We start from the raw sequence: 23,565 nt of genomic DNA, 5'->3' as shown, positions 1-23,565 counted from the left end.
CCACCGTTCTCGTAAACACACAGATTTTTGTCATTAGTCCCCAGCCCTGATAACTGGTCTCCACAGCCCCAAAGGGGACTAAATAAATTCATTTGCCTCTATCGATCCAGCCCAGTTTGTTCCACCTTCCAACTTCTTGAACATAGACATGTATCTACAAAATCTCCCAGTCGAACTACTCTCATGCATCGCCACCCACCTCCTTCCATCTGCACAAGACGTGAATTCGCTAGCCAAAGCGTCTAAACTCATGTACACAATCTCTAACCCGATTCTCTACCGCCACCAAATCCTTCATCAAGGTAGCTCGGCCTTAATATGGGCCGCCAAACACGGCAAACAAGACCCTTGCAACCGTCTACTGCAAGAAGGCGCCAACCCTAACACCCAAGATGCGGAGCACAGATCGCCCCTTTCATGGGCAGCCGGAAACGGCCATAGACAGGTCTCTTCGATTTTTCTGAGCTCGGAAAACATACTCCCGAATGCGCCCGACATACATCTCCAAACTCCTCTCACCTGGGCAGCAGGGTACGGCGAGCCTGCTCCTCTTACGGGGTGGGGTCTGTCCAGGCTAAGAACGGGTGCCGTGCATCCAAAGCAGGACGATTACCTCGCCATTGTGAAATTGTTACTATCGACAAAAGATATCCAGCCTGATTGCCGGACCGAACGTGGTGAAACACCCCTTGTGGCTGCCGCAGCAGCGGGGGCAGGAGATATAGTAGAGGAGTTGCTTCGCACGGGCAAGGTAGACGCAAGTTCCAAAAATAAATTCGGCCAAACATCACTCGTTGCAGCAGCCCAGTATGGGCATCTAAGCATTGTCAAACGCCTCCTGGCAATTGAAGGCGTGGATGCGGACGCCAGTCTCCAGAGCGGAAATGGCCCTCTCCTGGCCGCTACGTGGAAGGGATATGTGGAGATTGTGAAATATCTTCTTGCTATCCCTCTCCTGGATCCAAATCCACAGCCTGGTTTTGGAAACCGGTCTCTCTCAACTGCCGTTGTTGCTGGGCGCATGGATATTGTAGAGGCGCTTCTTTCCAGCGGCAAGGTTGATCCGAGCTTTCCGGATAGACACGGAGTTACGGCACTCGCAAGGGCAGCGTAACAAGGCGAGACAAGTATTAAGCGGTTACTGCTCGCAAAGGGGGTCGAACCGGATGGGATGGATAGGAATGGTAGTACACCACTTATGTACGCTGCTGTGGGGGGACATGTCGAGGCAGTTAAGCTTTTGCTTTCTACTGGTCGGGTGCAGGCTGATCGAGACTTGACAAAGAAGAATTCGTTGACTTTTGCACCGCCGGAGTTGAATGAGGATGTTGTTAGGGTGTTGGATGATTATAAGAGCCGGCGTCGCGATGGTGCCTTGGTGGATTCTTGAGGTTGACAGGTGTTACTTTTTATTAGACACTGAACTTATGGTTATTTGAATATTGAAATTTTAATTTCTTAATATCTATGCGTTTCAAGGACATCGCGTGTGCGATAATAATGGCGTCATGGTCATATATATTCCTCCTTAGTCTCATGCTCAAAAAATCATTGATTGTGTGACGATCTGGAGCTCTGCCAAAGTATTATACCGGTGTTATCCGACTAGGAGGGTAAGCGAGAAGGGTAGATATTTACACTATTTGTATACTCTAGTTACCCGATTCGGCCTATAAATACTCTGATCCCACCAATCTCTTTTCCTTTCTTCTCCTCCCCTTCGTAATTGAAATTCTCGCTGAAATACACTCTTTTGCTTAAAAGATTAGCTGGTAACAGATATGGTAGAACCCTTTTCCGGTTCCAAAAGCCGATGGATTTCTTCAATAGCGCCGAATCGAACGGAGCAAATCTGATGCCAGGATTGTGCTTCAACGCTTCTGCCGTGTTATCGCAACAGTAAACAGGCGAGTCTTGACTTGCCACCCAGCAAGTCAGCCAACTTAGCACCCTCTCCTGAAACATAGGCACCAAGGACATCAAGGGCCCGTCTTCCGGCTGCTTTTTTAGTTGCTCTACCCAATCCTCATAAGCGATGGGTTTGACATCGTATCCCGCCTCATTGAGCACAGCGCAGGTCCTCACAACATCCACTGACTGTCGTACATCGGGAAAAAGCAAGCTATAGGACCTGCCTATATTCTTGTTATCGGATGCAATGTGTATGAGAGCATCGAGAACATAGTCAGCGGTCACATATTCCAGCCGCTACTCGATTATTGGGAATGTCCCGAGCTAAATACTTCCCACCAGAAGCCGGGAGAAAAGGTCGTCACGATTGTTCGTCCCTGTCTTGCTATCAGCGATGATAAAGCCCGGCCGGTATATGGTAAGAGGTAAGCCCCTGCCTCTCATACAGCGTACCATGGCTTCGGCTGTCGATTGACTTTGCGCGTGGCCCAAATCATACCGAAGACCTTCAACATGATGCTCCAAGGGTTCATCCTCATACAGCTCTTTAGTACCAAGAGTACAACCAGTGGGGCCCCATACATCAATGCTAGACATGTAGTGAAATGGTTTGCGGCGACCAGTGGAAGCTAACCGGAGCGTATTGCATGTTTCCTACAACATTGCTGACATGGTGCTCACGGTATGACTCGCAGAATTTAACATTTGCACCGAGGTGAAAGATTATCGAGGCCCAGTTTGCAAGCCAGATAAACATTTCACTCTCCAAGCCAAGTTTGTGGCCTGTTGAATTGCCCTCTAGTACCAAAAGCCTCTGGGTCTGGTCAAATTTGCTGGGCCATAGGTCGTACCGCTCCATGGTCTGTTGGATCCGAGTGGCCGCGCTGAACCCATTTTTGGGACGCGCTAGGCACGCAATCTGTTTCACGGAAGGGTTTCCCACGAAACGTAAAAGGTGAGCTCCCATAAAGCCAGTCACACCAGTGACAAAAAAACGTCCTTCTGTGTCGGCTTCCCATTGAGGAAGGAGCTCGATATGATATACGAGCTTGACGTCTTCCATCCATGTCTTTGCGTCATTCAGCGCAATTTTATGTTTGGAATAGGTGGTGTCAATTAGCTACAGCACTCTATCGAATGTGGAATTTGTGCGCAAGTCCTGCATCGATACAAGAGTTCTAAGGCGCTTCTGAATAAGAAAAATGAGCGCTGCAGCCTGGAGTAAACTACCCCCAGAAGCAAATAAATCGTCTTCATTTCGGTTCTCGGGGATGTTGAGCAGATCTTTCCACAAATTCCGAAGAGCTCTTTGTCTCCAGGCTGACGCGCGTGCACTGCTGCTTTTTGTTGAAGAGTGTGAAGCCGTCGTCGAACAAGCGCGTTTCGGTCCACCTTTCGGTTCGGCATGAGTGAGAACTCGGTGATACTTTCGATGGCATCGGGACCATGTTAGCCGGAAGATGCTCCTTAGCATATTCAAGGGCTTAGTTATCAAAGCCACGAGTGAGTGCATCCCATCCTAGGATAACGGAGGCTGCCGGACCACCACAACGGACTGAACGCCTCTATGAAAAAGCAAAGTACATTCAATCTTGCCCAAGTTCATGTGAAATCCGGCTTGCTTTACCTAATTATTAGTGCGTCCAGCAAAATCAAGAAGGTAGGTGGCGTCACACCATTCAGCCATGTCACCTGTTCGATACAAACGAACAGCACCCTCCCCTGGAAAGCCCATCCTCTTTCTCGCTAAATAAACAAAGGACTGGCTCGTCTCATAAAGCCGGTTCAAGTATCCGAGGGACTGCTGGGATCCTTCTAGATAGATCTCGCCTCGTCTTCCGCTATCACGAATGGTGTTCTGGTTCTCGTCCAATAGCACGAGTACCGTCTCGCCTATTGGACTACCGATGCTGATTCTTTCTCGAGATGTCTCTTCCAATGTGACGCGAGTCAAAGTGACCAACGCCATACACTCAATTGGACCGTATATATTCCAAAGATTCTGCGGTGGCCCATTCTCCAAGACATTTTTCATAGCGCGCACGTTCGCCAAATTTCCCCCACAGAGGACATGTGGAACAATGCAGCAGTCAAAAATATCACAGTCAAGTTGTGAGATTTCAAGAAACCCCCAAAGACGCCGGGATCGGTAGCTGTATTTCGAGGCATCACCACAATCGTGGCCCCGGAGATCAACGCGACCCATTATTCGGATGATTGATATCAAATCCCGGATTGTAGAGCTCAGTAACTTATCAGTTGTTTGCAAGGCTATTGCAGGAGTCCTCGTAGCCATGTGCAAGATACTCTCTGCACGAATCTGGACTGGCTTGGGTTTTCCAGTTGACCCGGAAGTGAAGAGAATATGGCTTATTTCTGACTGGTTTTCAAGATCTCTGGTGCCAAATTAAGGATGACCCGATGTGAAATTGGCTGCAGGTGTATAACTTCAAGATCATTCCAATGTGCAGTGTTTTCTTGGTCGACGAATATACGCCTCACAGTAATACCACCTAGAAGCATGATAACGCGACTCTTTGGAAGTGATGGCTCAATGGGCACTCAAGTACCATCATATAGGCGCACAGCCAGCTGTGCAACAATCTGGTAGATACCAGGGCCAAGAAAAATGCCAATAAGTTCACCAGAGGCTACCTCTCCAAGCGTGCGAGCTAGATGAGCGGCTTCCGCAAGCAGTTCGGAGTAGCTCAGCGACAAGGTTTTGTCCTCCACGGCTGTGGAGTCTGGAGCTATCTGGGAATTTTCGTAGATGATTTTCTCCATTATTATAGATGAGTATCAGGTGATATAATGATTTTTCGATACTGGAGGTTAGTTTTTATATATAACGAGAATCTACTTGTACTTTCTTTTTGTGCAACTTCGCTTAAACTTCCTCACGCTCGAGCAACTTCAAATCGATACATGGCATGGATCAAGCTCTCCGGATGCGACTTTTTTTTTGCCATGAAGTGCGTCAGTGACTGCAGAACCCCTTTTTCTACGGGGTACTCCGTACTCCGTACAGTCTTCTGAATTGATTACCCCTACGGAGTAGTTGTGATCACCTTTCTAATTGGTGCATATTTGACCAACAGAATCTACAGCGCTAAAACCTGTGTGGTGTGTCATATTGTACGATGCAACTTTTTTACTCAAACAATACTACGTACATATGAATTCATATCTCATGTTTTTTTTTTTTTTTTAGAAAATTTAATCGTTTTTCTTCTATGTGAGATATTGGAAGTCCTAGCGTTAGATTTGTTAGGCGATACTCATATGATACATTGATTTACACTCTCACTTGATCTGGCTTGAGAGGTGAACATTTTTGGATCATACCTACAAAGAGCTGAAGTATCACTTGTATCAACTCATACAAAGGATGAATATAATGATAAACTTGCATCTGGCCGCGCCAACACACCGTTGGGCGCTTGGCAAGATTAGGGGCTAATTGGGTACTGCTCCTGAGTATGAATTAGGAAGGTGGCACTGAAGGTGCAGGCAAGGGGGCCCTATATCAATTTCCCCAATATATGTTGTACGTATGTTGTACTACGCATCACGTCATGAAGTTGGTTGAGGCAATATCGTGACATGACAAGGACATGACAAGGACACGAAAAGACGCCTATTGGGCAACAATATCACCTGCTTCTTTCGAGGTGCATAACAAAATTCTTGCAAGGTACGTTATTTCCGGGTTCACTTTGTGCCCTGATAGGCCTCGTCCATCCGGAAGTCTCCAAGATAGGCGCCTCTTGCATAATGCCTAGTACTAGGCAGACATTGATCTCCTGTTGGGATCTTTGAACATCATGATATATAACAGTAGCATGATGACGACCCAAAAGTCTTCCATGGTGTTCAATATTTTGAGTCTACAACAAAAAGGTTTCATTGCTCTATACTGCATCAAAATCCACCTAGAGCAATCATGGAAGGCAAGAAGATTCTCTCCCAGAGACTTCACGCTGCATTGGATAAGCGTGACCAGGATAAAAGATTGATCAATCCTCCTGATCCTTCGACTGTTGCCCAAATGGTAGACTTTGGGTCAAATGATACACTTTCGCTATCGACATCGGGAGCATTGACCAGATCTTTTCTAGATCAACTCCAGAACAATCAAGACTTCATTCTCGGCAGTACCTCGACTCGCATTTTTGAAGGCACCACCCAATATTTGAAAGATCTTGAAAGTTATCTGGCTCGGTTCCACAACGCCGAGTCAGCTTTGTTTTTCAACTCCGGATTTGATGCGAATGTTGCACTTTGGTCAACTATCACGCAGCCTGGAGACTTTGTCTTGTATGATCAGTATGTGCATGCAAGCATACATGATGGAATGAAAAGTGGACGGGCTAAGACTATCGAGTTTGCACATAACGACTGCGCTTCTTTTCGTCACTGTTTGGAAAGCCTTCGTGACCAGAATCCTAGCATTGCGGATGGCAGTCGCGTGGTTTTTGTTGCCCTGGAGTCATTCTATAGCATGGATGGGGATGAAGTGCCAATTCATGAACTTCTTGATATTGCCAAGAATACTCTGGCCAGAAAAAATTATATTTTTTCGGTGGATGAGGCACATTCAAATGGCCTTCTAGGACCGAATGGCGCCGGATTCATTTCCCATTATGGACTCGAGAAGGAAATAGGCCTTCGTGTGCATACCTTTGGCAAAGCTTTAGGGTCCAATGGAGGTATGGTTCCTACTCATTCTCGCTTCCGTCTTGATCTAATTACTTTAGCGGTGCTACTGGCTGAACCGACTATCAAATTCACTCTCATCAACTATGCGCGGAATATCATCTTCTCCACAGCACCCAGCTTTGTTGCATTAGCTGCTGTCAAAGCTGGCTACGAAATCTTAGCCAGTGAAGATGGAGAACAGGTTTGTTTTTGTTTTCTTTTTCTTTCTTCTAGATCCATCCGATGAGGGCTAATTGAATTAGCGCCGGCGAACCCTCCAAGAAAACATCCGGCACTTTCAAAAAACTTTCCTCAATCATCCTCAGTGGGCGGCAATCCGAAAAGAAGGAATTATTCATATCCCCAATGAGGGTAGTTGGGACTCTGAGTTATATCGAGCGCCCATTATTCCCTTGGTTACCCGACCCAATGAGTCAACTAAACTGGCCGGACACATGCATCAATCTAAATTCTGGGCCAATCCGGTGAGATATCCCATTGTTCCAAAGGGCTTGGATCGGGTGCGGATTTCGATACATGTTGATCATACGAAAAAGCAGATTGAAGATGTGATTGATGTCATCATGGAATGGGCAAGTTGCCAAGCCAAACAGGAACCAACCTGCAGTTTGTGAGCGTTTGGCTGGATATGGATATGGGGGCTTGGTACTGCTTTTTCTATGCTCTCTTTCGATTACTTTGGGATATTCTGTCACTTCGCTTTTATACACGAGAAATAGAGAATGTGCAAGTAATTCATGGAGCAACTCCGATACGGTCAACACATGAAAAGAGAAGCTCGAAAGTATTGAATAGAATCAGCTCATTACAAAGGAGTAGGTGAAATGGAAGGGTGTTCAATAGATCAATTCTCTTCTATAGCTCAATTCCCGTTCTGAATTAGGGCACGGTCTCAGTTCATGCAGGAACATATCATGTGGACCAAATCACGCAATCTGCACCCCGCCATATCCCCCGCCCTATTTATTTTCCCTTTCTCTTCTCCAAAATATTCGTAGTATCTTCTCTATTAATCATGTCTCAGAATCTTCACTTTGATACTCTGCAGCTTCATGCTGGGTAAGTCTTCAACTTCAATGAAAAACCAAATCTAACAGATCAAGTCATGAGCCTGATTCAACCACAAACTCACGAGCTGTCCCAATTTACGCGACCAGCTCCTATGTCTTCAATGACTCGGCCCACGGCGCAAGGCTGTTCGGCCTCAAGGAGTTCGGTAACATCTACAGCCGAATCATGAACCCGACTGTCGACGTCTTCGAGAAGCGCATTGCAGCTCTGGAAGGTGGTGTTGCCGCTGTTGCCGCCGCCTCCGGTCAAGCAGCTCAATTCATGGCCATCTCGGCGCTCGCTCATGCCGGTGACAATATCGTCGCTACAAGTAACTTGTACGGTGGTACCTACAACCAGTTCAAGGTTACGTTCCCACGCCTGGGAATCAATACCAAGTTCGTCCAGGGTGACAAGCCCGAGGATATTGCTGCTGCCATTGATGACCGCACCAAGGCTGTCTATATTGAGTCTATCGGTAACCCTCGCTACAATGTGCCCGATTTTGAGGCTATTGCCAAGGTGGCACATGAGAAGGGTGTTCCCGTTGTGGTATGGTTGTTTGGAAAGCAAAGCCATGCGAGAATGTAAAACTTACATATTCTTTTTTTCCAGGTTGATAACACCTTCGGTGCAGGTGGTTACTTTGTTCGCCCAATTGACCACGGTGCCGATATTGTTGTGCATAGTGCTACCAAGTGGATCGGTGGCCATGGCACCACCATTGGTGGAGTCGTGGTTGACAGTGGAAAGTTTGACTGGGGAAAGAACGCGGCCCGATTCCCCCAATTCGTCGAGCCATCCGAGGGCTACCATGGATTGAAGTTCTGGGAAACCTTCGGCTCGCTTGCATATGCTATCCGAGTGCGCGTTGAGATCCTGCGTGACCTTGGCTCTGCCCTGAACCCCTTCGCTGCCCAGCAATTAATTCTCGGCCTGGAGACTCTGAGTCTGCGCTGCGAGCGACATGCAACCAACGCCATCGCCCTGGCAAAGTGGTTGCAGAAGAATGAGAATGTGAGCTGGGTCTCATACCCCGGTCTAGAGGATCACTCTAGTCACGAGCTCGCGAAGAAGTACCTGACTCGCGGCTTTGGTGGTGTTCTGTCTGTGGGCATCAAGGGCGGCGCTACCGCTGGTGCTCAGGTCGTTGACAACTTCAAGTTGATCTCCAACCTTGCCAAGTATGACTCATTCTCATTCGCTCTCTGAAACCTTTGACTAACACACTGTAGTGTCGGCGATTCCAAGACTCTGGCCATCCACCCTTGGTCCACCACCCATGAACAGCTCACGGAGCAGGAGCGTCGTGACTCCGGTGTGACCGAAGATGCAATCCGCATTTCCGTTGGCACAGAGTACATTGACGATATCATTGCTGACTTTGAGCAGTCCTTCCAGGCATCAAAGGCTCTACCTGACCGTACTGCTTGAAGATTCCGACACATGTAAAATGCTGTGCATAACAGTGGAATACAGAAAGGACACTACATAGCGGCATGGTAAAATTTAGTGATGACCCACGATATAAATGAACACTTTTTACTAAATGAATACACGTGAGGCGTTTCCGCAGATGTCCCATAGGGGCAGCCACACGGCGAAGACGAAAAAAAAAAAAAAAAAAAATCTTACAATCACAAGGGAGGCATGAGGTAATGTTAATGATTTGAATTTCTCATAAAATTTCGGTCCATCCCGAATGTGTCCTTGTCCAACCGTAGGCGAGACCTGCACATCTTTGGAAATTAAAGTAAGAGAAGTACAGAAAGAACGAAAAACCTCCGCCCGCCAAACGGTATGCCTCAAGATAAAGAAAAATGTTCAATCCACCCCTAACGCCTTTGCCATGCGCGGTGCGCGCATCCTATTTGGACCATATGCACACATCAATGAGGAATGAAGAAAGATCAGTTGCCCTGACCACCGGAAGGAGGCTGAGCACCGGGCATACCGGGCTGACCACCCATCATAAATCCGGGAGGCAGCATGGGCATACTGGCAAAGTTGAAACCATAGGAAGGAACTGCAGGTGCGGCTCCCTGGTTCATGTTAGGCATGTCAGCATCACCCATCTGAGGACCACCATATCCATCACGCTCCGGACGACGACCGCCGAAACGGGTATCCTGAGTGTTGGGGTTGGTGCGAGTGGAGATTGGGCCCCGTTTGCCGCCAGTGTCAGTGGCGATACGACGGCTGATAGCCTTGGAGGAAACACCTGCGCCGATTTCGATATCGGGCTCCTCAACAATCATTCCAGATTCAATAGGACGTCCACCAGTCCCACCGTACTCCGCAGAAATCATCCACTTACGATCAGCTTCAGTCAGTCGCTCAATCGGAATGATGCTAACACCAGTCTGGTAGTCGCTGCAGTCACGGGGACCGAATCCAACACCCCAACGGGTCTACATGTGTAAAGTCAGCGATAGGCTCCAACAACCCACGGAGGGCCTCACAAGGGAAAAGGAAAAAAAAAAGAAGGACATGACTTACCCTAAGTTGCATCTCGCCAGTACGGTAAGACTCCATTCCATCACGTGCCTGCATGGCGTCGGTGCGGCTAACCATCTTGATAAAAGCGTGGCGCTTGTCCACGTTGACAATGCAAGTCTGAACAACTCCAAATTGGCCAAACAGCTGACGCAAGTGAGCCTCCGAGGAGGTGACACCACCAACGAAAAGAGTTCGACTCAAAACCTTGATCATACCCTGACCAATCGAATAGTCCCATTCAATAAACTTAGGTCCAGGGGGAGGCAGGTTTGGATCCTTGTTACGAGCAGGCGAGGGCGAGCGACGTCTACCACCAGCCCGACCACCAGGGGGGCTACGCTGACGATACTCATTACCACGACGGCCACGCGCATCACGTGGGTCTCCGCGACGACCAGGGGATTCTCCATATTCTCCATAAACAGGGCTATCGCGACGGCGAGGGGGCGAAGCAGTGCGGCGTCTGTCCCAGCCTGGAGAGCGAGAGCGACGACGATATCCAGTGGGCGGCGAGCGAGGGTATTCACGGCCACGATCATCCTTATTCTGGGCATCCGAGTGACCCCATCCACCAACGTTCTGTCCTTGCATCGGGTTGAATCCAGCCATCGGGCCTCCTGGCATCGCAGGCATACCAGGCATCGCAGACATACCGGGCATAGCACCCATGCCATTGTTGTTCGTCATGCTGAAGAGCTGCAGGGCAGTTCCCCACTGGTCCTGGGGGATACCCTGAGCAGCGAGCATCTGAAGAAGTTGAAGCTGCTGTGCCATGGCGTTCGCATCAGGTGCCGCAGGCTGCGTGGCCTGAGGAAGCATCGCGGTCAATGGGTTCGCGGCGGCCATCGAGATTGGAGTTCCGCTTTGGCTCTGTGGCTGGAGAGAAGGGTTCTGAGCCATGCCGGGCATACCTGGGAAGGGAGACGCGACAGGTCCACCGGCGCCGAGTGCATTCATGGCAGCGGCCATTTGCGAATTCGGGTCGTTGGCAGGGGTCACAGAGGCGGAGTTGAAGGCACCGAGAGGGTTGGCCGGGGCAAGAGCCGAAGGGGCAGCAGGGGCGGTAGTGTTCTGCTTTGCCATGTCGGCCAAAGCTTTCAGGATGCTCGAGGTATCAGGTGCCGACTGTTGCGGGATTCCGATCGGGTTGGCGTTCGGTGCAGGCGATCCTTCGGGGGTGTTTGATTCGACATCTAATGAATTGTGAGCATCGGCAAAACGCAGTGCCATCCTTGAGGACTTACTTTGAGGAGCATTGAGTTTTTCTTTGAACGAATTGAGCATCGGAGCTGGGAATGTCGCACCACGTTCCCAGATGTCGACCAACTTCTTGATCTTGTCCTAAATTGTGACAGGGTATATGTGAGTTACATGTTCGAAAGGGTCTGTTCAAGGCATGATCTTCAGATCGAAGTACATCGGGGCAAGGATACAATATGCAATGCACAAGCCCCAAATCAGGGCTTGGCCATCGCCAAGGCTGCGAGGATGGGGCTTGAGGTTTATCATGATACAAGTATGTTCTATTGCGTACCTTTTGGTCGTGGGGGGCATTATTGATAATGTCCGTCATCAAGATAGGCAAAAGATCAGTGACACGCTTGACACCAGCAGCGAAGGTCCCATCGGGAGCATCGCCTCCAGGGACCTGTCCGGCCTTACGTGCGGCCTCTACCCACTGTCGAGTTACTGAGTCTACCACATAGAGCACACCCAGCTTGTGGGAGCCCGGGGCCTTCTTGAAGTGAGTGTAAATTTTCTGAATGAGAACTGATTCATTCTGTGTGCAGGGTTAGCATATCATCGATCACGTTGGGACCAATGAGGTGAATCAATCGACCAAAGGGGACAAGCGTACCTGCACGTTGGCATTGCACAAGTTTGTGATGCCACCAATCTTTGAGCCGGAGACACCAGGCGGCTTGAGAGCTAGCATGGATTGGAGAAGATTCTCCAGTTCAGCTACTGCGGAAGACATGGCGGATAATACTACCGTCAAGTCCACTTGTAAGGGGAGTCGCAAAAGGAAGAATGAAAGGAGTTCCCAGTCAAGGCTTTATGCAGATGGGAGGAAGCAATCGAGAAGTCCCGGCTACTGCGCTTTGTAACGCGACGAACAATCTCTCGGTATGCAAAAAAAAAAAAAAAGATATGTTTAATCGAGTCCCCGGCGATTCTTCACTACAGACTCCACGAGCGCATTCACTGTCGACCAGAGAATAGCCGCCTACAGCTGGAATACAGCCTAGCGATATTGATGAAGGCTGCCTGGCGCCGAGTACGAGAGTACGGGGAGTACGGGAGATGTACAGCCTAGAGCGTCTTTTTTTTTGCAGTGAGATCCCAGAGAAAAAATTAAACCAGATCAGGGTTTACGGAGTCCAAGAGGATCCAGTGAAGTTCAGCGTAGTCAGCGAATGAACTGAAGTCGAGAAACTGATGAAATCGAAAGGAAAAAGGATGCTGACTTTGAGGGGAGGGGGAGAAGATGAGGGTGAATGGCAAGATCATCAAAGGGGAGAAAGCAGACTCTGCGACCTTGGCGTATCATGGATCACGTGCTGATTGGGACTTTGCGTCTTTGGCTGTTGTCCGCAACCGGATGATTTCGATCGTTATATCTGACCAAGTCGATGCAAAGGCACACAAAAGCCTCAAAGAGAGGCCGAGGTGAGGATATTGTCAAATAGTATCTATCATGCCTCGGCTCCATATTGTATTCAAAGCTTTCTAACCTTTGACCTTGACTAAGGTATCATATTTGTTTTTTTTACAGTCTTTAATTTATGTTATCCATTCAGTAATACGGCCGAGAAGGATGAAGACGCAATCAAGATAACAAACGTTGTTCAAATGACATTGAGAGTGAATGGAGGACTTTTTGATTCCAGTATACAAGGTAGATCTCAGTGTTAAACCACCAAGCAGAAGATCCTATACTTACACCGTTGAGCCGAGGGACCCGTGGACATCCCATCCCTTTTACTCCATTTCTGCCCTCTGATACCGCCCGACAGCTCCCTACCTCGGTGAACCATTTTAGAAATGCCATCCAGCATATGCATACGACGATACTCCTAGGAGCTGGGAGATACTAGCACATGGTGGATCAAACAATGACATCGACGTTTCTATACCAAATCCATCTGATAAGCTCCGAGGGTTTGCCATATCGGACGGATGGCGGCACGGATAGAAATGGCGACTTCCCGACGTCACTGCCTGCCGCTCCTGTATTTGCTTTACCGAAAGTTGGAAATGGAACCGGGGCAAAATATCCACATGAGAATTCGATTACGTATGTCGAATTTCTCGAAATGAACACACTATCCTACTTCTCATATATAATAGATGTCGATTTATATACAAAATAGAGAACGAACAACCGATATGTACATCCTTCAATTCCATCGTAATCAATCACAATCTGTCAACCCGAGCCCGTGCTCTTTTGTTGGGGGAACCGTAAAAATTACGGAAGCTATGGCTGACTGAGCTTCCACGGGGTGCCGAAAGCCCCAGTTACCGTAACAACGGTACCGGGTGTAATACGGCCAAATGGGAAAAAACCGAGAAAATTCCAGGCGCAAAAGAGCTTCTCCCCGATTTCTTTCCTTTCCTTCTTCTTTTCCCCCAGGCTTTGTGACCACTTCTCCATCTCCTCCATATCCCCCATATCATATATCCTGTCTGATTCGACATGGCTTCTTCCCTCAGAATCGGTTCTACCGCTCTCCGGTCTTCCATCGCGAAGCCGGTGCAGTCCGCTGCCTTCAATGGCGTGCGCTGCTACTCTTCCGCTAAGGTTAAGGTATGGTGTCTATTCGGGTTTCCAACTAAATTTCAAGTGAAATGCTAAGCCAGTTCAAATGTCTAGTCCCTCAAGGACACCTTTGCCGACAACTTGCCCGCCGAGATCGAGAAGGTCAAGAAGCTCCGCAAGTATGTGACGCGCCCTTCTTATTGAAAATCAAATAACTGATCATAATATTCAATTGTTATAGGGAGTATGGCAACAAGGTCATCGGTGAGGTTACCCTCGACCAGGCTTACGGTGGTGCCCGTGGCATCAAGTCCCTCGTTTGGGAGGTAAGATGAGAAATTCCACCCCTGGCAAATGATGGCGCTAACCTCTTTTTTTTTTCTTCATAGGGTTCCGTCCTTGACTCTGAGGAGGGTATCCGTTTCCGTGGCTACACTGTAGGTCTTGATCGATTCGGACACCATTTTGATGTTTGCTCACTATTTATTTCTAGATCCCCGAGTGCCAAAAGCTCCTGCCCAAGGCTCCTGGTGGTGAAGAGCCCCTTCCTGAGGGTCTCTTCTGGCTTCTGTTGACCGGCGAGATCCCCTCCGAGCAGCAGGTCCGTAACCTCTCTGCTGAGTGGGCTGCCCGCTCCGATGTCCCCAAGTTCGTTGAGGAGCTCATCGATCGTTGCCCCAACACCCTCCACCCCATGGCTCAGTTCTCTCTGGCCGTGACCGCCCTCGAGCACGAGTCTGCCTTCGCCAAGGCCTACGCCAAGGGTGTCAACAAGAAGGAGTACTGGACCTACACCTTCGAGGACTCCATGGACCTCATCGCCAAGCTGCCCACCATTGCTTCTCGCATCTACCGCAACGTCTTCAAAGATGGCAAGGTCGCCCCTGTCCAGAAGGACAAGGATTACTCCTTCAACTTGGCCAACCAGCTTGGCTTCGGCGGCAACAAGGACTTTGTTGAGCTGATGCGTCTGTACCTGACCATTCACTCGGACCACGAGGGTGGTAACGTCAGTGCCCACACCACTCACTTGGTTGGCAGTGCTCTGAGCTCCCCCATGCTCTCTCTGTCCGCTGGTCTCCAGGGTCTTGCCGGTCCCCTTCACGGTCTCGCTAACCAGGAGGTCCTGAACTGGATCACCAAGATGAAGGAGTCCGTCGGCAACGACATCAGTGACCAGTCCATCAAGGATTACCTCTGGGCCACCCTTAACAACGGCCAGGTCGTCCCCGGTTACGGCCACGCCGTTCTGCGTAAGACTGATCCCCGCTACGTCTCCCAGCGCGAGTTTGCTCTCCGCAAGCTTCCCGATGACCCTCTGTTCAAGCTGGTCAGCCAGGTCTACAAGATCGCCCCCGGTGTTCTGACCGAGCACGGCAAGACCAAGAACCCCTACCCCAACGTCGATGCCCACTCTGGAGTTCTCCTTCAGTACTACGGTTTGACCGAGGCTAACTACTACACCGTCCTGTTCGGTGTGTCCCGTGCCATTGGTGTCCTTCCCCAGCTGATCATCGATCGTGCTCTTGGTATGCCCATTGAGCGCCCCAAGTCTTTCAGCACCGAGGCCTACGCTAAGTTGGTCGGTGCTAAGCTTTAAGCGCATGACTTCTTTTCCATTTTGTTTTTTAATATCACCCTTGGGGCCCGTTTAAAACCCGCGTTAGACATTTGTATTATCTCCCTTTGTTTGACCGAGAGAGTCTTTGGTTATTTTCATGTATGATAGGGACTTGATCGGTTCGAGCGGGCCTTGTAACAGAACTTCCATGTCAAATCATTTCTCAGAATCGGCGATATATTCCGTCATGTATAGATCGTATCGGTCAGAATCCGTTCCCCTCCCAAAAAAGTCAATGGGGACTTAACGTACGGCGTAGAGAATCTGCACGGTCTGACAGCTACCTGTGTTGAATCGATCACATGCGGGATATTGTTGGGAACACTCAACGATTGTCCCCCACATGTTAACTCAATACGTTAAGGACATGAGAGGTATATATACGGAGTATATATACATCAATTGTTAGATAGAAGTAGAAATTGAATATAGAAAGTAAACAAATCTATTCTTATGGAGTACTATTAATAAAAAAAAAATATCAATAAAATATAGATGTTTGGTGAAGGAATTGGTGGATTCCTTCCGAAGCTGGTATGGGAGGTACCGAGTACCCAATGGTATGAGTGGAAACTCTGGAGATCAGATGTACCAAGTACTAGTTGTCCCCCAGCTTACTCTGATTTCCCCGACCCTATAAGACTACCTTCTCCTTTCTCTCCCTTCCATTCTACTTACACACTTGCAATCTATCCTCTTTGGCTTTTTTTTTTACTCCTTCCCTTCTTCTTTTAACACGCACGAAGCCCCCCTATATCCCTTGGTCAGGGCCCCTTTCAGCGCATCCCTCATCCCAGAATGTCTACAACTACGTCCAAGGCCTCGGCCCCCTCGAGAAGAAGCCCGTCAAGTTCAGTAACTTGTTGCTGGGCGCAGGATTGAACTTGTTCGAGGTTACATCATTGGGACAGGTACGGCCGACTTTTCGAATCTAGTAAACAATGCTAACCATCCCTAAGCCGCTGGAGGTGATCAAGACAACCATGGCCGCAAACCGGGGCGACAGCTTCGCGGGCGCTATGGGTCGGATTTGGGGCCGTGGCGGCATTTTCGGTTGTAAGTGTCCATTCAATACCCGCTTTCAAATCTATTCAATACCCGCTTCCAATTTCCCCCGACCTCTCCAGCTAGCGCGTGGGGGTTAGACGGGTGGACCCGCCAGATATCATGAACTCGAACTAATTGCGAGATCGGATGTTTAGACTACCAGGGACTCATTCCGTGGGCCTGGATTGAGGCATCCACCAAGGGTGCGGTTCTCCTCTTCGTCGCCTCCGAAGCCGAATACTACGCCCGCTCCTTCGGTGCCAATGACTTCGTCTCCGGTATCAGCGGTGGTATGGCCGGCGGTGTCGCTCAGGCCTACGCTACCATGGGCTTCTGTACCTGTATGAAGACGGTCGAGATTACCAAGCACAAGTTGGCCGCCACCGGTGTTAAGCCTCCCGGCACCTTTGCGACCTTCATGGATATCTACCGTAAGGAGGGTATCCGCGGTATCAATCGTGGTGTCAACGCCGTCGCCATTCGCCAGACTACCAATTGGGGTTCCCGTTTCGGTCTGTCCCGTCTCGCTGAGTCGGCCATCCGGAAGGTTGCCAACAAAGAGGACGGCACCAAGCTGTCCGCCGCAGAAAAGATCTTGGCTTCAAGTCTCGGTGGTGGTCTGTCCGCCTGGAATCAGCCCATCGAGGTTATCCGTGTTGAGATGCAGAGCAAGACCCCTGACCCTAACCGCCCCAAGAACTTGACCGTCGGCAAGACATTCAAGTACATCTACGACAGCAACGGCATCCGTGGCCTCTACCGTGGTGTTGCTCCCCGTATCGGTCTTGGCATCTGGCAGACCGTCTGCATGGTTGCTCTTGGTGACATGTAAGTGTTCCACTTCCCGTTCATTCTCCAGACTTTCTTCTTTATTCCGTCATTGTGATCCACCTTTTTTTTTTTTTTGCCATGTGAAACCTCGGGCTAATCAGATCTCCTTTCTACCGAACAGGGCTAAAGAAGCAGTCGAGAAACTGACCGGCGATAGCGTCACTGCGAAGCACTAGAGAAGGTTTGAGATACCCTTCTACCGTGCAGTGGTTTTCGGAATGGAAGTTTTGTTTTTTAGTCTAGATGCATCTGCTCATATAACTTCATAATTAGTCTGGTCCTATGGACAGATCCGATACCCATTGAATACATTTGTGGCTTTCAGCTTTTATCTGGATTCTTCGCTTTGCTAATGTATCGATTCATATTTCATCTCATACAATTCAAACGCTTCGAATCCCAATTGGGCACCGGAATCACAAGTCCGATTTCCAGGTCCCATATACCTTACTCAAAACATGCATTTAATTCTCCGAACCTTTAATTCCCGACACCCGAACCCCAGACCAGACCAGAATCATCCGATATTCGGTGCGTAAATCGGCCATTTTAACCCTTCAGCCCGACGTGGATAACCACAATAACAGGAAGGATTCAATGCCTGTCACGACATCCCTTAGATTGGTTGCAGAACTTACGCTAAGTGGCTTATCAATTCCATTCTTGCATGACCCTTACGGTATGTAGCATCTACTCCGTGTGGCGGCCCATTAGCCACGGGCTTTCGACGACCTCGGCTTATGGAAATTACAACACGCATGCAATCCCGTATCCCCGTCGGCAACTCCGGAAAAAATACATAGATTGGGGGTCTGTGATATTCTTTGGCTGAATTTTCGGACTAATTGCGGACTGACATTTCATATGCTTTTTTAAAGGAAGTAAGTAGGTAGTACCTGTCAAGGATTATGCACCGTGTCATGTTAAGCCTAGGCTGTTCTTGGACTTTTGCTCATCTAGTCAAATTTTCCTCGAGTTTTCATCTAATTGGTAAGATGGCCGAGTTGGTCTAAGGCGCCAGGTTAAGGTATACCTTGACTCCACAACTAGCAATAGTTTCCTGGTCTCGCAAGAGGCGTGGGTTCGAATCCCACTCTTATCATATTTTTTGCCTATTTCGCTTCCAATACACCCCGGCTTTCTGCTCGCACTTTTTTTGGGATTTAGTTTTCTTTTCAAAATCATTTTAAAGAATGGAGTATACGATAATAAGCATTTCAAGTACTGTCTAAGTTGATTTATAACGAGATTTTACCGCCGCAAATATATGGGTTTAGCAATCAGATTGTTCTGGCCCTTCTCGATAGCTGATTATATATATCTGGTAAGTCATAGTGTTAGTATCTCTGTATCGCTGTTTCCCAGAGGACGGGGTAAACCTAGTACCTTGGCCATAACTATGTGTCGATGCAGAGATATAGGATCAAAATGGAAACCCTAAGATCCAAGACTTTGTTATAGTTTATCACCATATCACCATAGTGATTGAATATATGTCTGGTAGCCAAACCTCGAAGTCCCGAATTGTAATACCGGCGGCGATTTCGGCCATAACCCGAGAGATGATCTCTACAACCTCGCTAGGGACACACTGACAGGGATAGAATCTGTTATCCTATTAGAAAACCACTCCGCGTGCATATGTAGACCCTATTGTAGGCATGGTTAGTGCACAAACGCCATGGCATCAAATACGAACCAGATTACTAGATCTGTATCTCTTTGTAGTTTATCCTGCGGGAACGACGAACCAGCGAAGAAAGTATACGTCGGTGATCACGGGTTGACAATTCTACATGTGAAGTCAAACTGCCTGGCGGAGGGCATATCAGTATTAATGGATGACCTCGAGGTCATCAGCGTGGATTCACGTCGTGCCAATTAGCCGCTCATAGAGTATAGATATCAGAGATTAAGAGCTATGGCAATCTAGGGGGTTCAAGGAGATGGTGATTTTTTTTTTTCTCACATTAGTGTATAGCTGATAGATGACACAACGCGGATCCATGGGAGTAGTTACGAAGACTTCATCGTGTGGCAGTTTATAATATAGTCGACATACATAAATCCCGGCCCCAGAGGTCTCTCTAGCATCGATAAATCGCCCACTGGGACTACTATACTCCATACTGGTATAAGCGACGCAGAACCAAGGCCATCCATGAATCCTTTATATCTACAATTATCGGTAGGCTTCGCAATCGAATTAATAACTCATGGATCGAGTCTCTAGATCATTCATATTCCCAAGATCCCTCAGAATATCTAGAGCCTAACTACCCTTTGCCCTACCGAGTTGATTAATCTCTATGATCCAACCCTGTGTTGCTGTTCAACAAACCCGCATCCTCGGCAAGTCGTTGAGCTCGCGACTAACCCCAATCCTAGCAAAACCAAAGGCCAAAAACAAGGCGGTCTATACCGAAGGATGAATGAGGCCTGCCTATTGTGACCCGGTACTATACCAAGGCAGGCCCAGAGGATCCCAACGAGAGGTTCTATCTCGTTTTCTATTCAAACATGCATAGTTATAGACTTGGCTTTTATCGCCTTCAATTGTGCAATGGCTTTTGGAAACTACTGCGCATTATCCAGGAATTAGCCACAGTTACTATTTCTCTTGTCCTGATTTCGCCTATCTAGATAGACATTATGAGGTGCTTAGGACTAGAGTAGCAGTTACATTGGGCCTCGATTTATGTGAAGTATTCCGTGACTACCACCAGGGCATAGGTTTTGGTTTATGTAGCCACTTAGTGCCAGACATTTCATCCAATTGGTAAGATGGCCGAGTTGGTCTAAGGCGCCAGGTTAAGGTATACCTTGACTCCACAACTAGCAATAGTTTCCTGGTCTCGCAAGAGGCGTGGGTTCGAATCCCACTCTTATCATGTCTTTTTGTTTTTCGCTTTTTACTCATGTCAACTGCACCAAAAAGCAGTTGACATTTTGCAGTCAAGGATGTGGTTTGCAGTCAAGGATGTGGTGTTGAACGATGGTGGCGGTGGATTCGGAAAATTATTCATTTTTGTGCGTTAGTATACACATGCGTCACCAAAGATTCAAGTTAATTCGCTATCTTTTTAGTTGAGTTTAGTTGACATAACCAACATCTCAAATATTAAATTCAAACCTTTCAAGTAACCCAAATTATCAACTCTAGCATGTGCCTTGGTGACACATGGCTTGGTATAAAAAACGGAACAGCCCGCAGGAAAGCCCACAGGTGAGAGCTTAGGTCTTGATGGAAACCGACTTATACATTAGGTGCTGTTGGAGCCATGCTTCGAACTTTTCAGCTCGAATTCCTCAGGCCTGCATCTATGGTAATCTGAATATAGAAGCATTTCAAGACTGCAACCGACGCTCCTCTGTGAGATATGCCATGGTTCTGTGTAGTTCGGTAGTGAGTTGTGGGTGTGAATGCCGCCAATCTTAATGATATTGACTGATACAGGTTTCATGGCCCATCGCTAGACTGGTTTGGTAGAGCAGAGCCTACTAATTGGCCAGTGTCCAATATCCAATGAATGTATAACATGTATGGTCATGACTGCGGAGTATAAATATCGATCTATCAATAACCACTAAGGGGATATAACTGCCTAGTTGGTGTGCACCAGTGCGAGGACCCCACAATAACCGCACAATATAATAGGACAGCACATAGAGAGAGAGAGAGAGAGAGAGAGAGAGAGAGAGAGAGAGAGAGAGAGAGAGAGAGAGAGAGAGAGAGAGAGAGAGAGGGCCTTGGGAATCTATGTAGGTAGGACTAGTGTTATTGTGCAGGCTAGGTAAATCAAAAGGTCCAACAATCAGCGTATCTACAGTGTCATATCCGTTGCTCGGTCATTGATGTCCGTAGGACAGATTTTAGAAACACGCCTTTGCTCTATAGTATGATTGATATCTTCATAACTGTAGACACCATGGCCGAGAAAATTGTTTATTCTTAACTCACAGTATCTGCTAACTTAGAATAATCGACCACCCATATACTTTCCTGTGTTCTCTTCGGTATTTTTGCTTGATGTAGAATTATCTATATAGTCTTGCCCCTTTGATTCTTATAGTAGCTAGACCACAGAAAAGACTCAAGATTTGCAGACAACTTTTCGATACTCAACTAAGATGATTCCTAATATCGACCGTTTCCAAGGGGAAAAGAAAAGCATTAAAGCGCATCACCTTGGTAAAGATAGTGATCTTATAGATTTCCTTGGCAACAAAAACCAATTTTCAACCCTAGGTAGAACCTTCAACAGGAGCCCAAAATCGACCCAATTAAGCCGATAAAAGCCGTACATATGCGGTAGATAGAGTAAAAACAAAAAGATATGATAAGAGTGGGATTCGAACCCACGCCTCTTGCGAGACCAGGAAACTATTGCTAGTTGTGGAGTCAAGGTATACCTTAACCTGGCGCCTTAGACCAACTCGGCCATCTTACCAATTGGATGAAAACTCGAGGAGAATTTGGCTAGATATAAAATCAGATCATTATGATTCTATCCATAGCACTCAGGTCTAGCGAGCCAAAGACTGTAAAGATACCCAGCTCAATAATTATTCACATTCAGTCTAAATGTTTTTGGTTAGATAATATACATATGTAAATCAAGAAAACACCATAATACACCCTATACCAAACAATGGCATATGAATCATGCCCACTGTCGGGGGTGTCGCAGCACATCCATGATCTCTTTCTCCTTGGTCTTATCTTCTGCCAAGTTGTCTTCGTCCACAGGCATGTTCTCTGTCCTTGTGCCAGAGACAGGGTCCATATAGGCCCAGCTAGCGGTGCGTGGAAGACTCATCAAGATACTTTCAATGCGGGCATTGGGCGTGCGCAAGCCAAAGCTAGTTCCGCGATCATAGACAAGGTTGAACTCCACGTAGCGGCCTCGACGAAGCTGCTGCCACTCCTTTTGTTCCGGGGTGTACAACATATCTTTGCGTCGCTCGATAATGGGCACGTAGGAAGGAAGGAAAGACGCCAGACCGTCCGAAACGAAGGAGAACAGTGTCTCCTGCGGATTGGAGGAGGAGCCGGCGGAAGTTTGAAGGAAGTTGGCGTCGAGGTCATCGAAGAAAATACCTCCAACGCCACGGCATTCACCACGGTGGGGGATGTAGAAATATTTGTCACACCAGGACTTAAACTTGGGGTAGTATGTAGCATCGTGACGGTCGCATGTATCCTTTATGGTCTTATGGAAGTGTTGAGCATCCTCAGGGAAGAGGTAGGTCGGGGTCAGATCTGTGCCACCACCGAACCACCAGTTCTTGTCCCCATTGATGGGGTCCTTGGGATCAGACGTCTCGAAGTATCGGTAGTTGAGATGCACCGTTGGAGCCATGGGATTGTGGGGGTGCAAGACCAGCGAGAGACCAGCGGCAAAGAAATCTAGCGAGTCCACATCTGCACCAACAAAGGACTTGTGATCGGCCCGCATCTTCTCAATGGCTGGCTTGGGTAATTTGCCATACACCACAGAGACATTAACACCGGCCTTCTCGAAGACGTTGCCGTCCTGTAGCACACACGAAACGCCCCCGCCGCCATTGGGGCGCGACCAGGTATCGGTCTTGAATTGTTGCCCATCGATTCTGCCTAATTCCTCGATAATCTTCTGCTGGTGTTGCTTGATGAGCTTTTCCATCCGTAAGCGCATCGGCGAGGACTCATTGATTTTCGATGACTGCTTCAGGGCATCATCCACTTCGACCATGGATGGAGCATCGAGTTCTGTGACTTCTTCTGTCATCTGGAATAAATGAGCAATTGATTTCCTCGGAGTTTCCATCACCATGTCTTACCATTGAGTATAGAATTGCACCGATAAAAGGCACCCCAAAGGCGAGGCGCAAGTACGGTCTCCAGACAGTGAATGGCTTCGGTTCACGCGGATTTTGCCCAGTGGAGTATCCACGGAATGATGGTCCAGCACGATAGCCAGCAATGCGAGTGCTTCGAGCAGACAACTGTCCAAGCGACCTCCGGAGAGGCGCGTATGATCGGGTGGCCATCTTTGGAATATGATGGAGTGTGCGGATGACCAGCACAAAGTATCGAAAAATGAATGGTCGAAAGCAAGAGAGTGACAGCAAAAACTCGTAC

The 23,565-nt window shown here is 48.1% G+C and overlaps 10 protein-coding genes across 10 annotated transcripts; 6 read left to right on the top strand and 4 right to left on the bottom strand.

The window, feature by feature from the left end:
* Positions 1-148: 148 nt before the first annotated feature.
* N7500_006578 (uncharacterized protein) lies at positions 149-1,114 on the top strand (the record flags this gene model as incomplete). Its single annotated transcript, XM_056677722.1, has 1 exon — positions 149-1,114. One exon carries the CDS (start codon positions 149-151, stop codon positions 1,112-1,114), a length of 966 nt encoding a protein of 321 aa, XP_056532722.1.
* An 84-nt stretch (positions 1,115-1,198) lies between these two features.
* Positions 1,199-1,390, top strand: N7500_006577 (uncharacterized protein; the record flags this gene model as incomplete). The annotated part of the gene is made up of 1 exon (XM_056677721.1): positions 1,199-1,390. The coding sequence occupies one exon, from the start codon at positions 1,199-1,201 to the stop codon at positions 1,388-1,390; it is 192 nt and encodes a 63-aa protein (XP_056532721.1).
* Positions 1,391-3,538: 2,148 nt separating this feature from the next.
* Positions 3,539-4,117, bottom strand: N7500_006576 (Male sterility NAD-binding; the record flags this gene model as incomplete). The annotated part of the gene is made up of 1 exon (XM_056677720.1): positions 3,539-4,117. One exon carries the CDS (start codon positions 4,115-4,117, stop codon positions 3,539-3,541), a length of 579 nt encoding a protein of 192 aa, XP_056532720.1.
* A 356-nt stretch (positions 4,118-4,473) lies between these two features.
* On the bottom strand, positions 4,474-4,695 carry N7500_006575 (uncharacterized protein; the record flags this gene model as incomplete). The annotated part of the gene is made up of 1 exon (XM_056677719.1): positions 4,474-4,695. One exon carries the CDS (start codon positions 4,693-4,695, stop codon positions 4,474-4,476), a length of 222 nt encoding a protein of 73 aa, XP_056532719.1.
* A 1,159-nt stretch (positions 4,696-5,854) lies between these two features.
* On the top strand, positions 5,855-7,244 carry N7500_006574 (aminotransferase class I/II-fold pyridoxal phosphate-dependent enzyme; the record flags this gene model as incomplete). Its single annotated transcript, XM_056677718.1, has 3 exons — positions 5,855-6,620; positions 6,669-6,811; positions 6,873-7,244. 3 exons carry the CDS (start codon positions 5,855-5,857, stop codon positions 7,242-7,244), a joined length of 1,281 nt encoding a protein of 426 aa, XP_056532718.1.
* Positions 7,245-7,645: 401 nt separating this feature from the next.
* On the top strand, positions 7,646-9,114 carry N7500_006573 (O-acetylhomoserine aminocarboxypropyltransferase/cysteine synthase family protein; the record flags this gene model as incomplete). Its single annotated transcript, XM_056677717.1, has 4 exons — positions 7,646-7,689; positions 7,728-8,232; positions 8,296-8,864; positions 8,916-9,114. 4 exons carry the CDS (start codon positions 7,646-7,648, stop codon positions 9,112-9,114), a joined length of 1,317 nt encoding a protein of 438 aa, XP_056532717.1.
* Positions 9,115-9,590: 476 nt separating this feature from the next.
* Positions 9,591-12,157, bottom strand: N7500_006572 (Nrd1 complex RNA-binding subunit; the record flags this gene model as incomplete). Its single annotated transcript, XM_056677716.1, has 4 exons — positions 9,591-10,091; positions 10,180-11,520; positions 11,714-11,959; positions 12,038-12,157. The coding sequence occupies 4 exons, from the start codon at positions 12,155-12,157 to the stop codon at positions 9,591-9,593; spliced, it is 2,208 nt and encodes a 735-aa protein (XP_056532716.1).
* A 1,722-nt stretch (positions 12,158-13,879) lies between these two features.
* cit1 (citrate (Si)-synthase CIT1) lies at positions 13,880-15,542 on the top strand (the record flags this gene model as incomplete). The annotated part of the gene is made up of 5 exons (XM_056677715.1): positions 13,880-13,990; positions 14,057-14,121; positions 14,184-14,268; positions 14,332-14,379; positions 14,436-15,542. The coding sequence occupies 5 exons, from the start codon at positions 13,880-13,882 to the stop codon at positions 15,540-15,542; spliced, it is 1,416 nt and encodes a 471-aa protein (XP_056532715.1).
* Positions 15,543-16,120: 578 nt separating this feature from the next.
* N7500_006570 (putative mitochondrial DNA replication protein (Yhm2)) lies at positions 16,121-17,617 on the top strand (the record flags this gene model as incomplete). Its single annotated transcript, XM_056677714.1, has 5 exons — positions 16,121-16,123; positions 16,361-16,474; positions 16,523-16,619; positions 16,766-17,438; positions 17,563-17,617. The coding sequence occupies 5 exons, from the start codon at positions 16,121-16,123 to the stop codon at positions 17,615-17,617; spliced, it is 942 nt and encodes a 313-aa protein (XP_056532714.1).
* A 4,488-nt stretch (positions 17,618-22,105) lies between these two features.
* hem13 (coproporphyrinogen oxidase) lies at positions 22,106-23,474 on the bottom strand (the record flags this gene model as incomplete). Its single annotated transcript, XM_056677713.1, has 2 exons — positions 22,106-23,212; positions 23,265-23,474. 2 exons carry the CDS (start codon positions 23,472-23,474, stop codon positions 22,106-22,108), a joined length of 1,317 nt encoding a protein of 438 aa, XP_056532713.1.
* Between the last annotated feature and the right edge of the window lie 91 nt (positions 23,475-23,565).

The sequence above is a fragment of the Penicillium coprophilum genome (assembly GCF_028826855.1).
Source record: "Penicillium coprophilum strain IBT 35676 chromosome Unknown utg000004l_segment0_segment0, whole genome shotgun sequence".
Lineage (NCBI taxonomy): Eukaryota > Fungi > Ascomycota > Eurotiomycetes > Eurotiales > Aspergillaceae > Penicillium > Penicillium coprophilum.
Note: the sequence above shows the minus strand (reverse complement) of the source record. Positions and strands in the feature narration are given on the sequence as shown.